General features: G+C 40.8%; 1 protein-coding gene across 6 annotated transcripts in view; it reads right to left on the reverse strand.

Moving 5' to 3' along the window:
- MME (membrane metalloendopeptidase) overlaps positions 1-23,746 on the reverse strand; it is a 109,271-nt gene that overhangs the window by 80,084 nt on the left and 5,441 nt on the right. Inside the window, exons 1-3 of one of the 6 annotated variants that reach the window (XM_042955520.1) lie at positions 21,482-21,533; positions 15,265-15,431; positions 14,499-14,534 (exon numbers count right to left, since the gene is read on the reverse strand). In XM_042955520.1, the coding sequence (XP_042811454.1) occupies positions 14,499-14,534; positions 15,265-15,421 (193 nt within the window). In that variant the 5' untranslated portion in view covers positions 15,422-15,431; positions 21,482-21,533. The other 5 variants (XM_042955518.1, XM_042955521.1, XM_042955523.1 and 2 more) reach the window with 5 other exon arrangements.

Below are 23,746 nucleotides of genomic sequence, written 5' to 3' on the forward strand. Positions count from 1 at the left end.
CTGAGGAACAAACGCACTGAGGGCTATTGGTTGCCTGCTAACTGATTTCAATTTGAGTTCCCAATCATCTGGTCTGTGCTGTGGACCAAATCCCTTTTTTCAGGTTCACAGCTAAGGTCCTACTACTTGTTAGACTCCTGCCGACTGAAGTTTCTAAAAAAGATATTTTGGGGTGCCTGGCTGGCTCAGTCGGTAGAGCATGTTACTCTTGACCTCAGGGTTGTAAGTTTGAGTGTAGAAATCACTTAAAAACAAAATCTTTAAAGAAAATAAATAAAAATAAATAAATTAATTAAAATTCAAAAAGATATTTTTATTTCTAAAATGTGACAATTCCAAGGCGTCTGGGTGGCTCAGTCAGGTTAGCATCTGACTCTCGATCTTGGCTCAGGTCATGAGCTCATGGTTCGTGAGTTCAAGTCCTATATGTGGCTCTGCGCTGACAGCATGGAGCCTGCTTGGAATTATCTTTCTCCTCTCTCTCTGCCCCTCTCCTGTTCTCTCTCTCTGTCTCTGTCTCTCAAAATAAATAAACTTAAAAAAATAAAAATAAATAAATAAAATGTGACAATTCCACTTTGGTTTTTTTTTTTTTTTTTTTTTTTTTTAATTTTGAAGGAAGATCGTGTCTCTGAGAAACATTTAAACAAACATTTTGTTTTAAGGTAAGAACTCACTGATTCACTATGACTCTTCTACCTAGGCTAGTGAAAAGATAAATAGAATGAATTCATTAGTGATTCTGTCAAATGGAGTTCAACAACAACATGCCAGACGGGTGGTCCTCCACCATTACCTCTTGCTGGTTGCTGTTTACCCACTTGAATTATATAATTACATATGACAGCACATGAGCCAAAAGCCCTAACCGGCGTGAACTAATTTCTAGCTCTGGTGGCACATCCTAAGACTCTAGAATCTCACTGCTGTCAGCATTTACTTCCATTCGGAAGGGTATCCCCCGCAAACTTTTCTCTGGAGAAGGAATGATAAGGGTGTGGGATGTGAAACAGGAGAGCATTTTAAGTATTTAAGTATTAAGTATTTCAGTATTAAGCTCTAAGCCTTATAGAGTGCAGCCACCAGCTCTCTGCTTTAATCAGAAAGCCTTCCCCTGAAGCTCCCTGGCCTTCTGGCACTCTGAGACACTGAGAGACAAAACTAGCCTTCTATTATCACTACAGGTAGCATCCAAATCATTTCTCTTCACACTGCTTGTTTAGGCTTCTGCCAGTTGATCATTCCAGCATCAACTACCTTACCTCTTTAACTGTCTGGACATTCTTCACCGTTTATTAAATATTAACGCCTTGCTCAGTCTTCCCTTCCATGAAAGTTCTGCCATCTTCCCAGGTAACATCAGGGACTTTAGGGACCACCTCTGCTACTCTCCAGCTCTAGAATTTCTGAACTTTCTGAACTGTCATGACCTTCACCTCCACTCCACATCAGTACATGCATTTTGATGGTAACATCCTGAGGTTGCCATTACCCAGAACAGTTCTACCTTTGAAATCTTAGACTTGACTAACCTATGTACCGACCTTCTGATCCTTAGAAGGTTTTTCATTTGTTTATTCCCTCTATACCTGCTTTTGGACTTCACTGAGAACTCACCTCACACCTACTCTATTTTCCCTTTGTGTTTATCTTCTATCCAGCCTACATTCTTAGTGCCATCATTTAAACCAACATCTCATCACAGTATTTCATTCCCTTGCTCCCTGCAAATAAGCCTACCCTGAATCTATCCAGCTGCCTTCTTTTCCCCTCCAACTATAGGCTAAGATATTTAGTAGTATATTTTAGGCCCACCTGGGTGGCTCAGTCAGTTAAGAGCCTGACTTTGGCTCAGGTCATGATCTCACAGTTCGTGAGTTCAAGCCCCACATCGGGCCCTCTGCTGTCAGTGCACAGCCTACTTTAGATCCTCTGTACCCTCCCCTCTCTCTGCCCCTGCCCCATTTGTGCTCTCCCTCAAAAATAAACATCAAAAAGTAATATATTTTACACATTGATTCATTGACCGTCTCCTTTTTTATTGTGAGCTTCTTGTGAGCCTGGACTTTGTGTTAAACACTTCTACATCCTCAGCAACCAGTGTAGTGCTCAATATCTGTTGAAGATATTATCAGTGGTGCTGGAAAATCCCAAAACTACCTGGGTTAATGCCATTTCAAATAATGGTCTTAAGCTCCAACAGGGTTATCAATCCTGTGCACAGTCTTTCTGCATACATGGCCCTGGCTGGCCTTCCCTTCCCCTCTATACACTGCCCCTTTCCAGCCTCTGATACTCTCACTTTCTCTGCCAGCTCAGGCCCAGCAGCAGACTTTGCTTCTTACTTCACAGGGGAAACTGAAGTAACTGGATGATAACCAACACACCTTCCTATCCTTCCCAGCTTCCAAACATACTTGTATTCAAGCCATCGTTGCCTCCTCGCCTGGTAAGAGAGGAAGAAGGGGCTCTCCTCTGTCTCGGGAGTCCTACCACCTTTTCCCTGGATATATCCTCTCTTATGTCCCCAGGAACTAGACTTAGCAATTTTCCTACTTTCCACCTGAAACTTCAACTTCTTCCTCTGTGCTCCCATTTCTTATCAACCTCTCAGCTGCAGTAAACTCCAACAATCTTACTTTTTAACATACTCTCTTCCTTATGGTTTGGTGATTTTACACTTCCCTGGTTTTCCATTTACCTCCCTGACTCCTCCCCTTCTATCCCTTTTGGAAGTCTTCATTTCCTTCCTGGGAAATCTCAACCACACCCTCTGTATGCTGACGGTTCCTGAATCCTTATATCCAACCCTGACTTTGCCACATGGAAGACTTAAGAGTATCTCCAATCTACACTGTCTCGAAAGAGACTTTTCACTGCATGTTAAAATCTATCCATTCTCTCCAACCTGTTACCAGTCAAACCCAGGCAACCATTAGCTCTCATCCCAGATAAGTGGGCAGTAGCCTAGTTTCCTGCCCACAGCCATTCTTTAGTTACAGTTCTGATCAAGTCATGCTTCATTTGAAACTCTTCCTTCCATAACTTCTCTGGGCTATTAGTTAAAAGTAACATCCTGATAACATCCAGGTAACTTTACCATGGTCCACATGATCCAGTGTCTTAGCCCTATAGCTATTCCTTCAGTTCCTCAATATTGTCAAGCTATCCCTCACACTTGGGATGCAGAAATGTTATTCCCTTGTATGTATGGGTAAATCTCTTCCTCCACCTCACCAGGTGTGAGCTACATAGCAGGCAAACCTCTGCTTAAAATCCTTCAGATCCTCCCTATAACATATTTATTTATTTTCCATAAACGTTAGGAGGAATTACAACCCATGTAGTACATGAACTACCCCAATTAATTTTTCCAATATCATGTCTTGCTAGCCTGGTGCATTTTTCCAGTCATCATGAATCATGTGCAGGTCCTAAACTCAACTCAGCCTTTGCTTGCATGCTGCATCTAGCCTATGCACATGCTGTTCTCTGCTCCACTGGTCTGGCAGTCTCTGACTATTCTTCAGAACTTAGTGGGTGACATTTCCTCTTGATAATGAGTTCCTGGCTCCATCACAGTCACTCGAGCTGCCCATTCCCATGACTTATCTGGTTCAGGTGTTCCTTTCTCAGAGTGCCTACAGCACAGTCTGCTTACTTCTGTCATAGCACTTACCCACACCATATGGTTATTTAGTTTATTGGTCTGTCATGCTGACTGGACTACCACTTTCCTGACGACAGGGGTTATCTGAGTTCATGGTCCTGAGTGTCTAGGACAAGGCTCAGCATTTAGATGGTGCCCACTTAATGTTTTTGGAAAAAAATCAGTAAACGAACAGAGGCATGGATAAACAAATGAATGGATGGATGAGGAAAGAAGTTGTCTTGTTCTCTGTGAAGACATCCCTGTCCACATTTTTCCAGGGAAATTCAGGAGGACATTCCAGGTTCAACTTCTCCATTACTAGCAGATAAAAAGGCCAGTGCCTCACCCACTCTAACTGAGTTTTCAGTGGGTAGCACAGCCTGAAACTGCAGCTGTTAAAGCAATTATTTGGTTAACATTTATACTTCTGTTTAAAAATGCAAACATCCAGGTAATTCCTATATACCTTAATGTCAACTGATATACTTAAAATGCTTTTCTTCTGACCCCTAACAGAGACCAGTCCATTGAAGGAACAAGAACTTTGTGTGTCAGGGAGGAGAGATGGTTTGGCATGGGTATATTTTAAAAGCTTCCCAAATTATCCCAATAAGCAGCCATAGCTGAGAATCACTATTCTTCAGCACTTCTCAGACTTTATTGTGCACACTATTCTCCTGGGGACTACACTAAAAATGCAGCTGCAGATTCAATAGGTCTGAGGTGGGGCCTGAGAATTCGCACTTTTGCAAGTTTCCCAGCTGATGCCGATGCTGATGCTGCCAGTCTGTGGGCCACACTTTGAACAGCAAGGATCTAGTTATTCTTATTGCCACAGGTCTCTGGTTTATTTACTTTTGGGGTCAGTGAGTGGTGAGGGAAGGGATAACAGAGAGAGTGTGCAAGGGCAAGCATGGAGTAACTATGGATTCAAATCAGTGTGCCTGACGGTAAGTTTTGTTCTATAGGAAATGTGGATCTAAGTGCCCATTTCTGATTGTGCAGACTTTAACTTATTCACAGGCGGACCTGTCATACCTTGTGCTATGAAAGAGCACAGAAGTCAAGGAAAATATTAATAAGGGATGACAAATTATAGACTATATAGACTATATTGAACTATATAGAATATATAGACTATATAGAACATTCTCTCTCTCTCTCTCTCTCTCCTTCCCTCTCTTTTGACCACGCTTTCATCTTTAAAAATATGTTGACTGCTTTTTGGTTCTCAATAAATAGGCTAAACAGGGCATCTGCAACTTGCATGAAAAAAACACATTAAATGGAATATATCCGTGCATTATACCTACGGTGCATCTCCATGAAGGATGTGTCATGTGAAATGGGCTATCATTATTAGTCTTTGCTGTTTCTCTGTAAAATGAGACACTGTAATTCCAATTTTGTAGATAAGGAAAATAAAATGCAGAAAGCTAAACTAACTTAATTAAGATCACATGCTAACAACACAGGATGTGGCCAAAACTTGTATCTTTGCTCTCCCATGCTAAGTTGGCTTAGTGGAAAAAGGAGCAGTAATCTTTCAAAAGATTGTGCCTTAATTATTCATAACACTTGTATCTCTTTGAAATAAAGCTTACTATTTAACAGTCTTTCTTCTACACATATCTACTGCTGGAATTTGTCTATGTTCTATTCATCCAATTATTAACCTATTGAAATGAATTCAAATTGGCCTTACAGGGATACATAAATTAACTCACATACACTGGATGAGAAAGAAAAAAGAGGATAGGAATAATGCTAATGAATCAAATGGTATACAAAGAGGTCTTATAATTACAAGGTGAAAACAAATTTGACTCTTGACTTACTAGCAGTCAAGGTGAAACAGGACACATTTCACAGAACCCATATGTGAAACCAACACATTTTTTCCAAGAGCAGGATTATTTCCAAAAGCAAACTGCTCTGCGGTAGACCCCATATTCTGACTTTGTTTCAGAAATGGCTGGCCTACCTTGCTCTATGATATCACATGCATCTCTGACACCCTCTGAAAGCTAAACTCCCGGTGCATACAAACAATGTTTCCAATGTCCAATTTTGAATTTTAACTTCCTACTTGATTTTCTGTTTCCATAGACTTTCATCAATATTAGCCTAACACAATCCAATAATCGATACTCAAACTGAGAAGCTTGAGTTATTTAGTGAAGATTTGGTAGACACTTAAAAGGAAATGTAATCATTTTTAATTGCAAAAATGGGATTTAACACTTAATAGCAAGCAGAAGATCAAAATATAATTACTTAGAGGCACCTGGGTGGCTCGGTAGGTTAAGCGTCTGACTTTGGGTCAGGTCATGATCTCACAGTTCGTGGTTTCAAGCCCCGCGTTGGGCTCTGTGCTGACAGCTCAGAGCCTGGAGCCTGCTTCAGATTCTGTGTCTCCCTCTCTCTCTGCCCCTCCCCTGCTCGTGCTCTGTCTCTCTCTCTCTCTCAAAAATAAATAAATTAAAAGCAATGTTAAAAAATATAATGATTTATAGATGGACACTGGAGAGATAAAAAAAGGGATGAGGGTGGTTTTGTTTTGTCTGTCGATGGCTTTATTAAGTTACAATTTGCATACCATAAAATTCAACCAACACTTTTTAATAAATTATCCAGTTGCACAAAACCATCACTGTAATGCAACTTTAGAATGTGTCCATTACCCAAAAGCCTCCCTAGGGCCCATGTGCTGCAATTCCTGCCTCACTCCCAGCCCCAGGCAATAGCTGTTCTGCCTTCTGCCTCTTTAATTTTGCCTTCTCTGAAAATTTCACGTAAGTGGAATTGTATAATATGCACGTTTTCGTGTCTGGTTTATTTTGCTTAACAATGTCTGAGGTTCATGCATACCGTTGCATGTGTCATAGTTTGTTCCTTTTTATCGCGGTGTTGTATTCCCGTTTACAGCTATACCTTATTTTGTTCATTTACCTGTTGATAGACATTTGGGTTGTTTCCATGTTTTGGCTATTATGAATAATACCATAATGAACAACCACAGAGAAATTCTTGTGAGGACATGTGCTTTCATGTCTTTTAGGGAAATACCTAGGTATGAAATTGCTGGTCATATGCAAAGAGTATGTTTAACTTTTTATGAAAATCGCCAAATGCTTTCCCAATTGGTTTTTAGATATTCACCTGGGAAGTACTGAGGTATTTTTCCATTCCCACCAACAATGTTTGATGTCTCCAGTCTCTATATCCTAACACTTGATACTCTTTTTTTTTTTTTAGTGTTTATTTATTTATTTTGAGAGAGAGAGAGAAAGAGAGCCCACGCAAGCAAGTATGAGTGAGCGGGAAAGGGGCAGAGAGTGAGGGAAGAGAATCCCAAACAGGTTCCATGCTGTTAGCATTGAGCCCAATGCGGGGCTCAATCCCACAAACTGTGAGATCATGACCTGAGCTGGTACCAAGAGTTGGATGCCTAATCAACTGAACCACCTGGGCTTGCTTATTTATTTATTTATTTATTTATTTATTTATTTATTTATTACAGCCTTTCTGATGGTTATAAGGTGAGGGTATGTTGAATAGAGAGAATATATCCTGGTTTTCAGTCAGTCAGTCATAGGATAAAAACTAGTTCCTTCCCCCCCCCCACTCTACTGTATCTCCTTTTCTGAACAACCGGAGAGAATGAAATCTTTCAGGATTCAAGGGTTTGGGAACTGTCCCCTTATGAATTTTTAATTCTCTATTTTTCAATTTCCCTTAAATAATCTACTAATATTATCAACTTGATCTTCATATTATATCAAAGGCTTATTGGAAAGCACTTGCCACCCCACAGTTTGCTGAGGAACAGAACAAAGCAAGACCCTTGAACTACAGCCATACCTATCACTCTGCAATGTTAAGTGAGTGTAAAGCCAGAGGCCTCGTCCTAGCCAAAGCAGAGTTTATATCCACTCTCCTTTATATATAGGTGATGTTCACAGCTGTGAAACAAACCTTAGGATTCCAAATAAGCTTACCAGGCATTGCTAAATTTCCTTCCCTTTAACCATTTCATTCAACTTATCTATGTTTTCCATACCTTGGCCATGCATTAAGGAAAAAAAATAAAATAATGGTGTACCACTGCTTAAATTCTACCCAGAAGGTAAGAAAAATATGTTACATATGTTTGTTTTTATCACATAATTGATTCCCTTCTTGGAAAGGATTTGATTGACAGATGCTAATTCTGACCGGGGAAATTTTCAAGGAAGTATTGCTACACAATAGTCGGGAGAATGGTGTCGGGAAAGCTGCCCAAAGCAAACTGCCACATGCCACATTTACATGAACAAAGGTGTGTCTCAGCCAGCTTTCTACTAAGATACCTGCTAGCCCGAAGGATTTTTCTCAAACTTAATTACATAATAAAATAGCCTCATCTCCTACTCCGAAAGGTTGCTACACACCCGGTAGCCCTGAAGAGTCAGTCTGCAGTCTTTCTTGTACTTATCTAGTTGTGCCATTTTTCTTCATGGAGGCTTCATGGGATGTTAACAGGCAAGAAAGGAGAGACCGTGGCCAACAGTGAGAGACCTTTTCCTGTTGCTGCCAGGAAAAGGCCAGTTGGTGCCAAGATACTTCACCTAGGGCATTACCAGAATCTGACCCTTACAAAAATGAGCAGAAATTTGAAGGTTCATACTCTGAATATGAATACATTATCTCATCATGCTGAATATATCTTTCAAGTGAACAGAATGCCTCCTTTCCTTCTATTAATAATTAAGTACTTATCAAAAGTTTGCTTGGTAGGAAAAAAAAAAGTTTGCTTGGTGAGTAGAGATTTAAAGGAAAGGAAATGAATAGTTCTGAGAGATTTTATCCAAGGCTTGATGCTCCATGAACCTGTCTCTCGGTGTCTCTCGGGCTACCATGATTATGCAGTATACAACCTGCACAATTGTACAGACAGTCTTTCTCTCTCTCTTGTGCATTGTATTGCTCATGTATCTTAACTTGGCTTCTCCATCCCCCAAAGAGTCTAAGACAACACTGTTAATATTTGCTTCTTTAAGACCACTCAATTGCAGTTGTATTTGATGTACTAAAATCACTGATGAAGCTGCTCACTGTTCTCAGTAAAATAGCTGTTTTCTGGAGTGGAGAGATATTTGTTCTCTTCCTTCTCAGTCTGGATTTAATTATTTCAACTCTCCGAGAGTCATCTTATGCCTCTTAGCATTAGGTTCTAGCAGGAGGGGAGGCAATCTGCTTTCATACAATGTAAAGACATTGGGTATTAAAAGTTTGATAGACTCCTAGTCTCCTTCAAGGCAACACGGAGGAATGGTCACCATTACGAGCTCCAGAATCAGGCTACCTGGGCTGGCATCCCAGGCCAAGTTTGTTCATTTATAAAAATAAGATATAATGGTACCTACCTCACAGGGTCATTGTAAGAATCAAACGTATCGATACATATAAACTGCTTATAATAGTGTCAGACAAATAACTCTTCAGTGTTAACTATTATTACTTTATTTTATTATCGTCTCTTTCTATTCTATTCTATTCTATTCTAATTCTCCTATATTCTATTATTATACTCCCCTGTAAATCTATTTAATATTCCTTCCCCATACTCTATATCACACACCTCCATTTAGTAATAAAGCAGCAGCTTGGTGGGAAACGCTTGTGCATGTATGTATGTGCATATTTTAATTCCTTACCAATAGTCTGAAAATAAAGGAATGATGGAGGGTGTATTAGAAGTTCCCTCTCACTGCTATAACAAATTACCACAAACGTAATGGCTTAAAGCAGCACAAATTTCCTGTCATACAGTCCCAAGAAGGGTTGCCAGCACTGTACTCCGTCTGGATGCTGTAAGAGAGAACCGTTCCTTTCCCCTCCCAGCTTCTCGAGGCAGCACACATTTCTTGGCTTGGGGCTGTATCATTCCAACCTCTGCTTTCTGCACTGCTTTGGTCATATCCCTTTCTCTGATTCTACCCTTCTGCTCCCTTCCCCTTATAAGCATGCTTATGATTACATAAATCCATCCAAATAATTCAGGATAATCTCCCCATTTCAAGATTCTTAAGTTAAATTTGCAAAGTCCTTCCCCCCCACCACCATATAAGGTAATATATTCGCAGGATCCAGGGATAGGAAGTGGATATCTTTAGGGAGGGGTTATTCTACCTACCACAATGGGAAAAGCACTGGATGATCTCTTGAGATCATTCAAGCCAGTGGTACCTACTTGGAGGTGGCTCTGATGTCCCAAGGGGACAATGGCAGTATCTGGAGACATTTTTTGTTTGTCACAAGTTGGGAAGGGAATGGTACTAGACATCTAGTGGGTAAGAGGTCAGGGATGTTGCTAAACATCTTCTAATGCACAGGACGGCCTCCTCACCCCGACAAAGAATTATCCAGGCCAAAATGGCAACAGTGATGAAGCTGAGAAACCCTGATTTAAAGCATGTGATTCCTTGAAATCTTCAGAGCTAGTAAGGTTACAATACAATGGAAACCAGTTTCAGGACTTAGATGTATATGGAGAAGTTTGAGAAATCACAAGCAAGCTCTATAACTCCATGTTTTGACAATCTTATATAGTAAATAAGAGATGAATAACATTACTCATGCTTTAATAGTAGGGTTTTGAACACTACCTTAACTTGTTATTTGTTAAGTAGTGTTTCTTTTATTTTAGGTTGGTAAAATCTTTCATACTGGTGCATTTCATATACATGTAAATTATCTTTAAGTATGTATTATAAACATAATTTATGTATGTTATAAATATTAAAACTCATAGATTCTCAGATTTAAAGTACCTAACACCAAACAGATTTCAAGATGATCTACATTTTTGCCTTCGTATGACCTGATATCTATCCCTTGACTTGAAAGGATCAGAGAAGTACACTTGCTATGACATCCTCATCTATCAAGAGAAAGACATAAGTTAGAACCAACTTTTACTTAAAGTAAGCACCTTGGCTCTCAATACCTACTTTTCCAATTCTTATCAATCTCTGTGCTCAGGGATGAATTCTCCCAGTCTTTGTATGTATCTATTTTAATGCTTATTTATTTATTTTGAGAGAAAGAGAGATTTCAAGCAGGGGGAGGGGCAGAGAGAGAGAGGGAGAGAGAGAGAATCCCAAGAAGGCTCCATGTTATCAACACAGATCCCGACGCTGGACTCAAGGTCATGAACCATGAGATCATGATCTAAGCCAAAATCAAGAGTCAGACATTTAACCGACTGAGCCACCCAGGAGCCCCTCTCCCAGTCATTTTTTTAAAAATTTTTTCAATGTTTATTTATTTTTGAGAGAGAGAGAGAGACACAGAGTGTGAGTGGGGGAGGAGCAGAGAGAGAGACACACACAGAATCTAAAGCAGGCTACACGCTCTGAGCTGTCAGAACAAAGCCTGACACGGGGCTCAAACCCATGAACCGTGAGATCATGACCTGAACTGAAGTTGGACGTTTAACCAACTGAGTCACACAGGCACCCCTCTCCTAGTCTTTTTAAAGCAATCTAGAAATTGTTGGTAGGAGACCTTATATTCTTCTCAACATCTTTTTTTCCCCATGTTTCTTTTCCTTTCCATTCACTGCTCATTCATTTTTCTTTAATACTTTTTTCTGCCTAAGAATTCCCCTAGAATTTTGTTAATTTGCAGCAACTTTAAGTTTATTTATTTTGAGACAGACAAAGAGTGCAAGTGGGGGAGGGGTAGAGAAAGAGAGAGAACTCAAGCAGGCTCCGTGCTGTCAGCACAGAACCCACATGGGGCTCCAGCTCACGAAACCGTGAGCCGAAATCAAGAGTCAGATGCTTAACCAACTGAGCCACCCAGGCGCCCCAATTTGAGCTGCTAAAAACAGTAGTTGTATCTTTTATGGCAGAAAAGGTTGACTAACAAGCAGGGAACTGTGGGTGTGTAAGTGGGCACGAGTGTGAATACTGTACCCATAAGGGTGAGTTTCATCTTCATTTTTCCCCCCAGGAAGAACAGTAACTAGCAATATGAAAGTATTTTAACAGCTTGTAAACAAACACAGCCAAATAAAGAAGATCACAGTTATTCAGCAACTTTGTTTACCACTGACCCTATTTCCATTGTATATATTTCCCTGCCAAGGTACAATTCTATAAGGTGTTTTACATTTGGTATGATTTCTAAGCTACAATGAAAGGATACATGTTAAATATGTCTTAATGAATTGAGATTTCCCAAACACCACTTTAAGAAAAAAAAAGCCAAAGTCCAATCCCTAAGCAGTAAATCACATCTAAGATTCCAAATTCCAGATATCACATTGCTAATTGGGGTAGGTACCACTAGATGAGCCTGCCCAGCCTCTCTATGTCTGCCTCGTTAAAAAATTCCATTTCTTCACGGTACCCAGGTAGCTCAGTCAGTTAAGCATCTGACTTCAGCTCAGGTCATGATCTTGTGGTTCATGGGTTTGAGCCCCATGTCAGGCTCTATGCTGACAGCTCAGAGCCTGGAGCCTGCTTTGGATTCTGTGTCTCCCTCTCTCTGCCCCTCTCCCGCTCGAGTCTATCTGTCTCTCAAAAACGAACATTAAAACATTTTTTTTAATTCCATTTCTTTGTATTAAATTAAAATTAAAGAGAAAGAGAATGAGAGACTAAGTGTGAAAGAGAACCTAGAGATTAAGAGACTTAGAAGACATGTCAAGTGTATTAAGGACAGAGAAACTTGGAGACAATTAGAGGTCAATACATAAGTGGGAGTTTCTCAAAACAAGATAAGAATGAGCATATAATAAAAGAAAAGTGGGGGATGAGCAAATGATAACTTTGACAACTTGGGCACATACCAACTCTGGCACAGTGCCCCTGGACATCTCCCAGCCAAGGGATCTGTGCAGCCATTTTCTGGGGAATAAAGAAACTTCTTTTGTTTCTGGAAAGCCCTTGGGTGGGCAAGTGACTGTTAGTATGTTGAGCAACCAGTGGCTAATGTCCCAATCAGGCCTCCCTCCAGTCACCCACATCATATCTCAGGTGTCCTGTCAGTGCACATGAGATCCAGAGCAACTACAGCAATAAAAACATCAAAAAGTAATATACAGAAGAGCAAAGGGCAAACATTCAGAACATTAAACTATCACCTAAAATCCCAAGATATTTTCTCATCATTATTTTGCAAAGGTCAATGCATAACAAAAACCCAGATAAAACCATCTAATAGGAAATGGTTCAAAATCATTTGGGGCAGGTTATTTCTTAGAAGACATGTGAACATTAGAAAAGAGGTCTAGAATCTCCTGACAAAGGAGATAGGAGGTAAATAGTGTTCATATCCCAGGCTGTTGCACCCAGCTACCACCTTCTTCTTGTCAAATGCTCTCCTCTTTTTCACCACTCTCTAATTGATGTGACAGCTTATAACTCCACACACTTCCTCGGTTCCCTTCTCTGACTTTTTTTTCCTTGTACTCTAACTTTTGATGTCCTCTTAAGTTCAGCCCTTGTAGCTCATCTCCTTTTAAGAACCCAAATACCCCACAAGGCTTCACCTATCGCTCCTGGACAGATCCCAAATGACCCACACGAGAGATCTTCCTACACTCCATCTCTACCCTCTTGCCATCTATACCCACTTGTGCATAACCCCTGGCTTAGACCCAACCTGTCCAAATCCATATTAATCACATCACTCCCTTAAACAAATTTACCTCCAAACCTCTCGATTTCTGTGCACATGGTTACCATTTTCCTGAGTCCCGTAGATTTTAAAACTTGGGATCAGATCATTTTCTTTTTTTCTTTTTTTCTTTTTTTAAAGTTTATTTATTTATTTACAGGGCAAGGGAGGGGCAGAGAGAGAGAGAATCCCAAGTAGGCTCCATACCATCAGTGCAGAGGTGATGCGGGGCTCAAACTTACAAACCATGATGACCCAAGCCAAAACCAAGAGTCGGACGCTTACCTGACTGAGCCACCCAGGTGCCCCAAAACTTGGCATTATTTTCAGATCATTCATATTCTTCATTTAGCAATACTGTTACACTGAGTCATCCAATTCTCCATTCATGTGGTCACAGGGCTCTCTCATACCACTCTAAGCTGCTCCTCAAGGCACCCCTCCATTACAGCAACAGTCCCTACCTGCCCACCCTCTCTGGCTCATCACTTTTCACTGAACCTACCCAACCCCGCACTCCCAGAATCATCTTTCGGCTTTGCCTTACTGAATGATCTGTCCTGGAAAATATCCGTTTCTCCTTCATTACAACATCAAAGCTAACACATACATTTCCAAAGCTCTCCATCACGTGGCCCTATCTATCAAGCCTATATATTCACTGTTTCTCAACAACATGATTGATTCCTATTCTCTGTCCTTACTTGGAATTCCCTCTTCTATACCTGTACTTCTAACCCTTAGCCCATATCAAGGCCCCTCCCAAATCTCTCTTCTCCAACAGGCTTTACGGACCACACAACACTCCCTTCTTAGTTCATGCCCCTCTGATCACCTGCATCGAGAAGTCAACATGATGATATGATGCTCTCGCCATTTCAGTGTGTTGTCTTTCTCCAACTACCTGGCAAACTCCAGGAAGCTAGAGATACAGTCCTCTATCGCCCTTACCACACACTCCAGAGCTGGAAAGAGCAAATTCTTTTTTAGAATAAACTAGCTAATCAATCTAGTACTTAAGTACTTTTGGATTTTCCTTGACTATAAATAAATGATCTATAATAAATAAAAGTATACACGAAGGAAATATAGAGATATTTGTCTATTAGCATTTGATTTTTAAATGTTAATACGTTACTTGCAAAACTATTCCATTTGAAAACCATCTTCTTACCTGATTTTATGCAGTCTGACGACTTGCAAATGCCATCTAGAAAAAGAAGGGAATATGCATAAATATCTGCAATGCGGGTTTGTAATTTCTCCCTGTATTCTGTTCTTTTAAAAACTGCCAATTAAATAATAAATTCCTTAAAGCAAGAACTAAAACCTGAGTATTGTATGTCATTGCCAATAGTTAGAAAGAACATAAAGAAATAAAATAGGTAAATCCTAAATTTAAACACTTTATTATGAAAAAAAACAATTTATTGTATCATTGCTACTCACTAAGCCCTAGATCTACTAAATTGAAATAATCAGTTGTTTTAGTACGGTAATCTTTTTTTTCCCCCTATTAAGGAACCAATCTTTTCTAATCCTTATTGTGAAAACTGCTAAAACTCAAATTAGACCTCTTAGATTCCTGTGAAGCCCTTTAGAATTTCAATGACACAACAAATTTCACTAATTGAAGCTAGCCACAAAATGGTGTATACTTTAATCAAATAAAATTATACACTAGAATCCTTATAAAATAAGCATGAGTGCACTAAATATACTTGGCAATTAATAACTTAGCTCAAACATAAAAGACATTGTACTTTAGTCAGAGTTAACTGTTTCGACGTATTGATGTTACATTTTATGACGAAATCTTTATACCACCATCCTTAAGTATCTCTCTCCATAACACATTCGCTTGGTAGACAAAAAAGGCGTAAGATGAAGATTTCACTCTCTTGTGCATTTTTGTGTGCACAGGTGTGGGAGTCACTCACCATCATAGGTTGCATAGAGTGCGATCATCGTCACAGCGATGATGGTAAGGAGCAGGACAAGGACGGAGAGACTGATCTCCAGTGAGGTCCATCGTTGTTTCTTTGGCCTTGGAGTGTTGATATCAGTTATATCCATCTGACTTTCTGATTTGCCCATCACCTAAAATCTGGAAAAAAAATTTTTGTTAAGTCTTTAAATACTACCAACAACAAACTAATATATAGATAAAAAGAAGAGAAAATGAATGTACAACTTTCCAAATGCTAATGTGGCTAGATAAAAGTAAATGACTAATTCATTTTAGGTAAGAAATCAAGTTCTGCTGTTGTTGAAAGTCAGAATTTTGATTCTGAAAACAGAGTATAGAGCCAATGAATTTGACATGATCAGTCACAATTTTTTTTTTAAATAACAGTAAAGATCCAAACAAAATTAGACAAGAAGACTTAGCTAAATACTCACATAAGATTCCTATGGCAGTTCATAAGCAAATAATTGCTGTACCATCATAAAGCAAAGTTTTAAACTCACCCTTCTGAACTTTGGACAACGTCAAAGGTGAATTTTATATCTTGCTCCAATGGTTTCCTTCATAAGCATGGAAATCAATGACTAATACTTTGAGGTTTTGACTAAGCAGTAATTTGAAACATGAATACAGATAAAAACAAAAAGGAACAAACACTTGTGATAGCTTATTTTTAGTCTTTTTTTTTAATGTTTTATTTATTTTTGAGACAGACAGGGACAGAGCATGAGCAGGGGAGGGGCAGAGAGAGAGGGAGACACGGAATCTGAAGCAGGCTGTCAGCACAGCTCAGAGCCTGACGCGGGGCTCGAACTCACGAACTGCAAGATCATGACCTGAACCGCAGTCGGACGCTTAACCGACTGAGCCACCCAGGCACCCCTTATTTTTAGTCTTAAAAACAACTTTTATTTTTACAAGCTCAAAATTACAGCTACTGCTGATGTGGGTATCTATTAACTGGTTAGACAACATTCTGATGGTCACTCAGTGAACCAAAAGTCAGTGGTTTACACCCAGAGATAGCTGTTAATCACTGTTTCTTCGTGCGACTGAAGAAGAAAAAAATATATGCATTAAAAAACTCTCCTTGCAGGTCAGGGTAACAATTGTTAAGATACTTACTTAACTTATATTTAAATTAATATTAATACTTCTAATAATAGCTGACATTTATTGAGTGCTTCCTGTGTGTCAGTCACTAGTTCTTAGTGCTTTACCTGTGCGGATTATTTTAATCTTTGTAAGGTGGGTATTAATATTCCAATTCTATACTTTAGGAAACCGAGGCACATAAAACTCAGGGAACTTTCCCCACTACAAAACTAGTAAATGTTCTTTACAGAGAACACATTTGGTCACTGTTTGAAATAAAAATATATCATATCATCACACAATAAAAGCTATTTTAGATCTTATTGCAGAAGTTTTTGGAAGGGGGAGGGAAGTTAAGGGGATGAAAGCCTAAATATTAAATTTCATTAAGTTTCTTTTAGAGCCCTCGTGGTTCTTTATTGACCATCCACCAAAGCTCCAACTTCAATTTTTCTGCATGACTGTAGAAAAGGGCATCATAAACTAACAGATTAGCTGTTTATAACTTTATACAAATTAAGCATATAACTTAGTTCCTAGATGAAGTGACTCCTCAGAAATACTCTTAAAGATCTTTGTGGAACACCCACAATTTGCCTGATGGTATGTTTTGTGGAAACTGAGGCACAGGATAAAGTAGAAAATGGATTCTACATTTGAAGTGTGGACTGGGAGATCCCACTGATAGCTAGGAATTTAATCTCCCCAGTGAGTTATTAATAAGTGAACCACAGCTGGACTTTAGAGTTCTGGATACAAAGTCTTAAGCACGCTGTCCTCTTGATTACAGGAGGCTATAACCAAGGACAGACTATCAAATAAAAATAGTTTATTAGACCATGAAAACTGTGTCTGCTCAATAAAAGTGGGATGTAATGTACCTGAATGTTAAAATGTCTTACTTAATGGTTATGTAACTCATGTTGGCTTAGTCTCACAGACTCTGGGGTTATGATATGGAATTGCATTGATCGTGGCCCTTGGAGTTTTAATACGGATGGTGATTGGGGAAAGAAAAGATGGGACCAAATTTAATACTTGGACACCATTCAGAGAGGTAAACAATAAAAAGAATAATTTTCCCAATTTCCCCAGAAGAATTCAAGAGTGGCGTAAACAGCATCTGAATATTAATCACATTTGCCTTTCATGAGCATTTGTCTTCCTGCTCTAATATTTCAGAAGACAATCTAGCCAAGTTGCCCTGAAATAATACGATCCACTTCTCATTAAAAAAAATTTTTTTTAACATTTATTTATTATTGAGAGACCGAGAGACAGGGAGCATGAGCAGGGGAGGAGCAGAGAGAGGGGGAGACACAAAATCTGAAATAAGCTCCAGGCACTGAGCTGTCAGCACAGAGCCCAACATGGGGCTCGAACCCACAAACTGTGAGATCATGACCTGAGCCGAAGTCGGTCGCCCAACCAACTGAGCCACCCAGGCACCCTGATCCACTTCTCATTTTAGTTCTCTCTGAGAAACAACAATCAGTTTCTGTAGTAAAACTTAGGGCCAGGAACCAGGATAGCCACAGGGTTAAATTAAAGGTGCTCTTTGGCTCCACCAGGCTTCCAACTTCAGAAAACTGGTAGGCAGGCATGTCTTTCTCCGGTCTAGGTTACTTTTCCCTCACTTCTTCTCCTTACCCTTGAGACTGGGGTACAGAGGCAGCTGGGCTTTTAATGGTTCTGCACCTAAGACTGCAGAAATTGTTACAGGGAAATAAAGGCAGTGACTACAGCTGTTAGCCCTTTTACCTGCATCAAAAGAATATCATCTTTGAATCACCTGCAAACCCTCCATCTGCCCCTCTTGTAAACACGCTGATTTTTTTTTTTTTTTTTTTGTCTTTTGCTCCTAAGTAGCAATTTTGAACAGCACTGAGCAAAAGGAGAAATGATACAAGTTTAACTTCCTGGTTAACTTTGCCATTCATTTCCAGACACTTCTGGTGGATTCACTATGTTCCTATAAGAAAACAGGAGCCAGAATCTTGAACACCAAGATGAATCACCAACCCCCTAGATACGGAATATTCAAGTCAACTACACCCAACCCCATTTTAGAGAAGGGAGGGAAGAGGGCAAAAGGATACAAAAAAAATTATAAAGTTGATACTTATAGTTCCATATAAAGCAGGATATGCCCCCCACCCCAAAATACCTACATGTTTAAAATAGTACATCTCAATTGGAGATACGGTCAGAAAGTTTCAACCAAAAAGGAGACACTTCCAGAGGAGAGAACAGAGAATTAGGAGATCTAACCCAACAAGAAATCTGCCAACTTCAGCTAAATAACATTACCAAAAGAATGATTATTTTGCTTGAGTAGAAACAGCATTCCAAAGCAATATAAAGCAGCAATTCTTACACCAGTTGAGAATAGAGTCAAATCAACCTACAGGATAACTGCTTTGTTAAAGGGAAGTCTATAAACCAAAGCGATTTTCATCTTCACAGCACTTTCCCACATTAGCATTTCTGCAAGTCCCTGAGGGTACACTATTAAAACAATCTTGTGTTATGGAAACTGAGGCACAGGAAGCAGGAGAGACAGGTTGCATATTTAGGCTGTAGCTGCGAAGGCTGAAGAGACAGGTCAAGAGAGAAACCATCTCCTTTTTTCCCAGGACATTACTGTATAGGTGTTCCCGGGGTCTGGACACAAAGTAACAACCACATCACTCCCATATGCTGTGCAGCTATTCAACAGAAGTCACAGCAGCGAGTTCAAGAAAGTACCGGACAAATTTTTGTAAGTGCTGGGGCCCAGAAATAATGCAAGAGTGAAGACTCTGCAAGCCTCCAAAGCCGGCCTGCCGATTGGCAGCTCCCCAATGCTGACACTGCACGTCAGGTACTACTTTCCAATTTAATAAAATTACCATTTGCATCACCTATGGGGGAGGAACAGACTCAATCAAGTGGCTAAAGAGGAACGTTTGGTTGCAATCACCCTTATTTTCGAATAATACAAATACACTGAGGCCAATGAGGTAAGAAAACTTTCACCTACCCAGGAACTCCCCCCTGCTCCCGCCAACCAACCCTCTGTGATTTAAGCACGCTATCAGCATAAATTATATAATAGCAAGCTAAGGTTAAGGCAAGATGAAGAGCTAGGGTAATGAAAGGATCTTCAGGTTAGGAAAAGTAAAAACAGAAAAGTGAGTTACAAATGAGAAAATCCGATAGAAACCAAAATGAAAACAAACCTTGCTTAAAAAAAAAAAAAAAAATCCGTGTCTGTACAGCGGAATGGCAAATTCCCAGCCCCCAGATCAGACCCCCTGCAATTTGGTAGCGCTGATCCCGGCAACCAAACATAACTCCCCAAGGCAGAGGCTGCAGGGAGCTGTGGAAATGAACCCGAAGACTCGACCCCACATCACTCGCAGACCCCTCCTCCAGGTCACCCTCTTCGCCCCTTCCCTCACTCTTCGAGTCCCAGATGCGGCACCTTCCCAGGGCACGCCTCCCTCGCCCACGGCCGCGGGGTCCCGGGCGCTCGATTGCGCCGGAGCCGAGCCGCTGCCCCTGCTCCGTGCGCCTCCCGGGCGGCCGCTGCCCTCGGTCGGCTGTGCCCGCCCCGTGCCCGTCCCACCGGCTCCCACCGCCCGTGCTCTCGCGCCCTTCGGACCCTTCTCCCCAGCTCCCAGGTGCGGGCTCGCTCTCCCAGGACTCACCAGTGGGATTCGGGAGAAGTTGGAGGCTGCTGAGCAGACACATCCCGACCAATGAGCGCGCGGGGCCGGGCGTGGGGAGCCCCGCCGAGCGCCGGTCGGTCCGTGCGTCCGCCCCAGCGCGCCCCGAGCGGCGCGGGCTCCGGGCGGCGGGCGGCGGCTGCGCCGAGCGAGGCCGGACTCGGGGGAGGTTCCGGCCCCGCGGCGGCCCGGGCCGGAGGAGCGAGGGGGAACCGGGCATCCCTCGGACCCGCACCCGGAGGGACTCACCGTGGCCTCTCAGCGGATTCCGCGCCGGGAGTTGGGCGGCTGCTCCCGCCTGCGCGCGGTCAAGCTTCGCCACTTGCACATCTCCGCGCCCCGCGCGTCTCGGCGCTCTCACCCTCCCCCCCCGTCCCCCCCGCCGCAGGACGAGCGAGAGGAGCAGTTCCCTGGGTGACCTGAAGGTTTCCGCTAGGTCTCCCGAACCCTGTCACATCGTGTGTGGGGGCCGGGTGTGCGTGCGTGCGAGAAAGCCCCCCCACCTCACCCTTCCCAAAAGGGCTTTGCCAAACATTCTTGGAATTGCTTAGCGTCGGGGCTTTCAAGAAAACAATGCATCGCCTCTTCGAGAATGTGTAGTGCTGATGAAGGTTCTGTTGCTCTCCCTGGTCAACCTGAGACCAAAATGATTCTCTTCTCACATTCTTCTTTCGCTCTCCTTCTCCTCCCTCCATCCCAGCTTCCTTCCTTTCCTATTTGTTTTGTTCTGTCCCTTCCCTTTTTTGTTTCCTTTCTTTCTTGACCCCTCTCCCTTTTCCTTCTTCCCGTCTTTCTCCTCCTCTCTCCTCTTTCTTCTCTTCCTTTCTTTTTCTTGGTCAGACCAAAATGATATCAAGAGCTATATTCTGTATTGAAACTCCCCACTCCCACCTCCTGACTCTTGGGAATCTAGTGATGTGTATATCCAAAGGCTTGGGGACCGGGAGCGAGAGAGTCACAGAAAAATAAGCGAAGGTGTGTCTGCTCTGCCTTCTAAAATTGGCTATAATGTGTCTGGACCCTTCTCGTTTTCATGGAGCCAGGTAGCAGCACAGCATTCTCATGTAAGACATGCGATTCCCCCCCTCAAGGAAGTTTAAAAAAAATACTTTTTGCACAAAGGCGATTTCTTTATAAAAGCTACCTACAGCAGCTCTAAGTGTCAAGGAGCTTAGAAGAACTAGACCTCCCATATTGGTGTGGTTTGGGGGTTTTGGGGTTTTGTTTTGCTTACATGATTTTTAGTTCAATTATTCAATGCCATAGCTTCAACAGTGTCCTTTTCCTTTTTCAAATCATGTCTCATTGCAAACACAGACACACACACACACCCTGAGGAAGTCATACTGAAATACAGGTGACTTTTCCTGAACTCGCAATTACCTGTTTTTGACATCAAGTAACTGACAGATTTTACATTCTTTACGTGGTAGACCTGAAAGGCAAGGAGAAATAGTAATACTTGCTAGTGAAATAGTAAGTGGGATACAATGTAGAGACATTTTTTAAGAAGTTAAAATAATTATTAAATAACTAGATTAATATACATCAATCTAATATATAGGCTTCAAAAGAATTCTCTCCATATCTCTATGCTTTACTCTTGTCTGGTTCACGTGTTACACACCACTTAATCCTCATGACAACCCTAAAATATGGATGTAATTGCCCCATAAATGAGCATAAGGAGCTTGGCCAAGTTAAAACTACTGGGAACTGTTTCAACTGGAATATGAACCCAGTTCATTTTTTTTAGGATCTGATTTTTAAGTAATCTCTGCACCCAATGTGGGGATTGGGGATTGAACTTACAAACCCCAAGATCAGTTCTACCAACTGAGCCAGCCAGGAGCCCCTGAGTCTAGTTCATTTTTGATTCAAATGCTGAGTTACAGTTCTCCTCATTTTACAGAAAGGACTGAAGCATAGGTACATGATTTACTAAAATTCATTGTGTGAGAAATCTTGTTCTTCTAACACTCTAGTGCTTAATTTTTATTACTTTTCAGCTAAATTACCAAAATGTTATTTCAACCTTACATAATCAACAATGAACTACAAGCAGTTAGAAAAGTCTTTTTTTTTTTTTTTTTTTTTCCCCATGTAGCCAGGCCTCAGTTTCTTCACAGGGAGCCCCATGTATTAAAAATGTAATATGTTTCTTCTGATTAACATAATAATGAATATGGGGGGGGGTGCCTGGCCAGAATAATCCCCAAATTTGCATACCAACAGAAAATGCAACTTAAGTTCATGCCTGATCTTAACATTTCCATTTAAACTTTTCAAGCTACATTTTGTTTTCCAATTTGCACAAAAATTTTAAACAGAAAAAGGTTCTTTTTGGAAGGTAATAGAATACCCTCGCAGTTCAGGAATATCTAATTACCAGTAGAAAATAAGACAATCTGGTTTGTGTATAGTGCCTCTAAACTTATAGCTGGAAGTTAAAAATAAAGGTAATTCATTTAAATTCTTTTAAAAATTAAAGATTTGTTAATGAGAACTTTTCGGACTATTCAGTGATAAGCATATATCATAGTTTTAGTTCTGTCTTGTTGCAAGAGGAAAACATTGCAGGAAGCCAATTCAAAGATCCACTCTTAGTGGTAGGGGTATTTTAGAGGGGAAGAAAAATGAAAAGAGAATATACAGAAAAAGAAAAAAGGTATAGTTAAAGTTGTTTTTAGACTGTCTTTCAGCTGATAGTCAAGAAGGTGTGTTTCCCACAAGTCTTAATCTCATTAAAGTTTACCAAAATTTAAGGGTTTCATCAGGAATGCTAAATCTCTTCCTAGAAGGAGGTTAAACAAGTTTAAGAAGATTTCTCCTTTAAAGGATCTAATAAAGAAAGAGTCCCCAGGTTAGGAAACTCAGAAAACCTGAGACTTATAGAGGTTGTACAAGGTCATGCAATTTAGTGGGTTATAGAGATGGACCAGAAAGTAGTCCTCCTGGCTACCATGCATAAGTTATTAACAGTGGAATGATGCATTGGTTCCGACAAGTTACAGAGTAGATCCTTAAAAGCTGTCCCTGTACACAACACTTACAAACGCTTGATACAGTATTTTTTAAAGGCCCTTTAAATGCACCACTGAGCCAGCAAGAAAGTGAAGGAAACGCCAAGATTAAAGTCATGAATTCAGAAAGTCTTCTAAGTGTTAAAGATGGTGCTGTCCTGGGGTGGCTACCCGTCTGCAGCCTCACCAAACCTACGGTTGCATTTGTAACAGGACTTGTAAGTGCCAGGGACTTCTTAGACAGCAAGGGGAAAAGTCAAGTCAGAGATTTCTACCTAAAACTGAGGCCACTGAAAAGAAACATCTGCAGTGCAAAGGTGAACTAGAAAAAGAAAAAAACAAAACTCAAACCCCATTCACATTCCCCCCCTTCCCTCCCTACCCCAAACCTAAATATGTTTGCTTTTTTCAGCCTTGACTCTGGCAGGTAAATTTACACCAAAAAGCTACTGGTGAATCATAATCAGATGGACAGTAGGGCTAGCTAGGATGTAAACGAATTCTGTGGCCTGAAAATTCCCAAGTTAAAAGTTTGTAGTAAAGTGGTTCCAGCTAGACTATACCAAACAAAAATTGAAAGAATTATTATCACTTAGCTCTCACTAAAGGAACTTACTGAGAATAC

The sequence above is a fragment of the Panthera leo genome, chromosome C2 (assembly GCF_018350215.1).
Source record: "Panthera leo isolate Ple1 chromosome C2, P.leo_Ple1_pat1.1, whole genome shotgun sequence".
Taxonomy (NCBI): Eukaryota; Metazoa; Chordata; class Mammalia; order Carnivora; family Felidae; genus Panthera; species Panthera leo.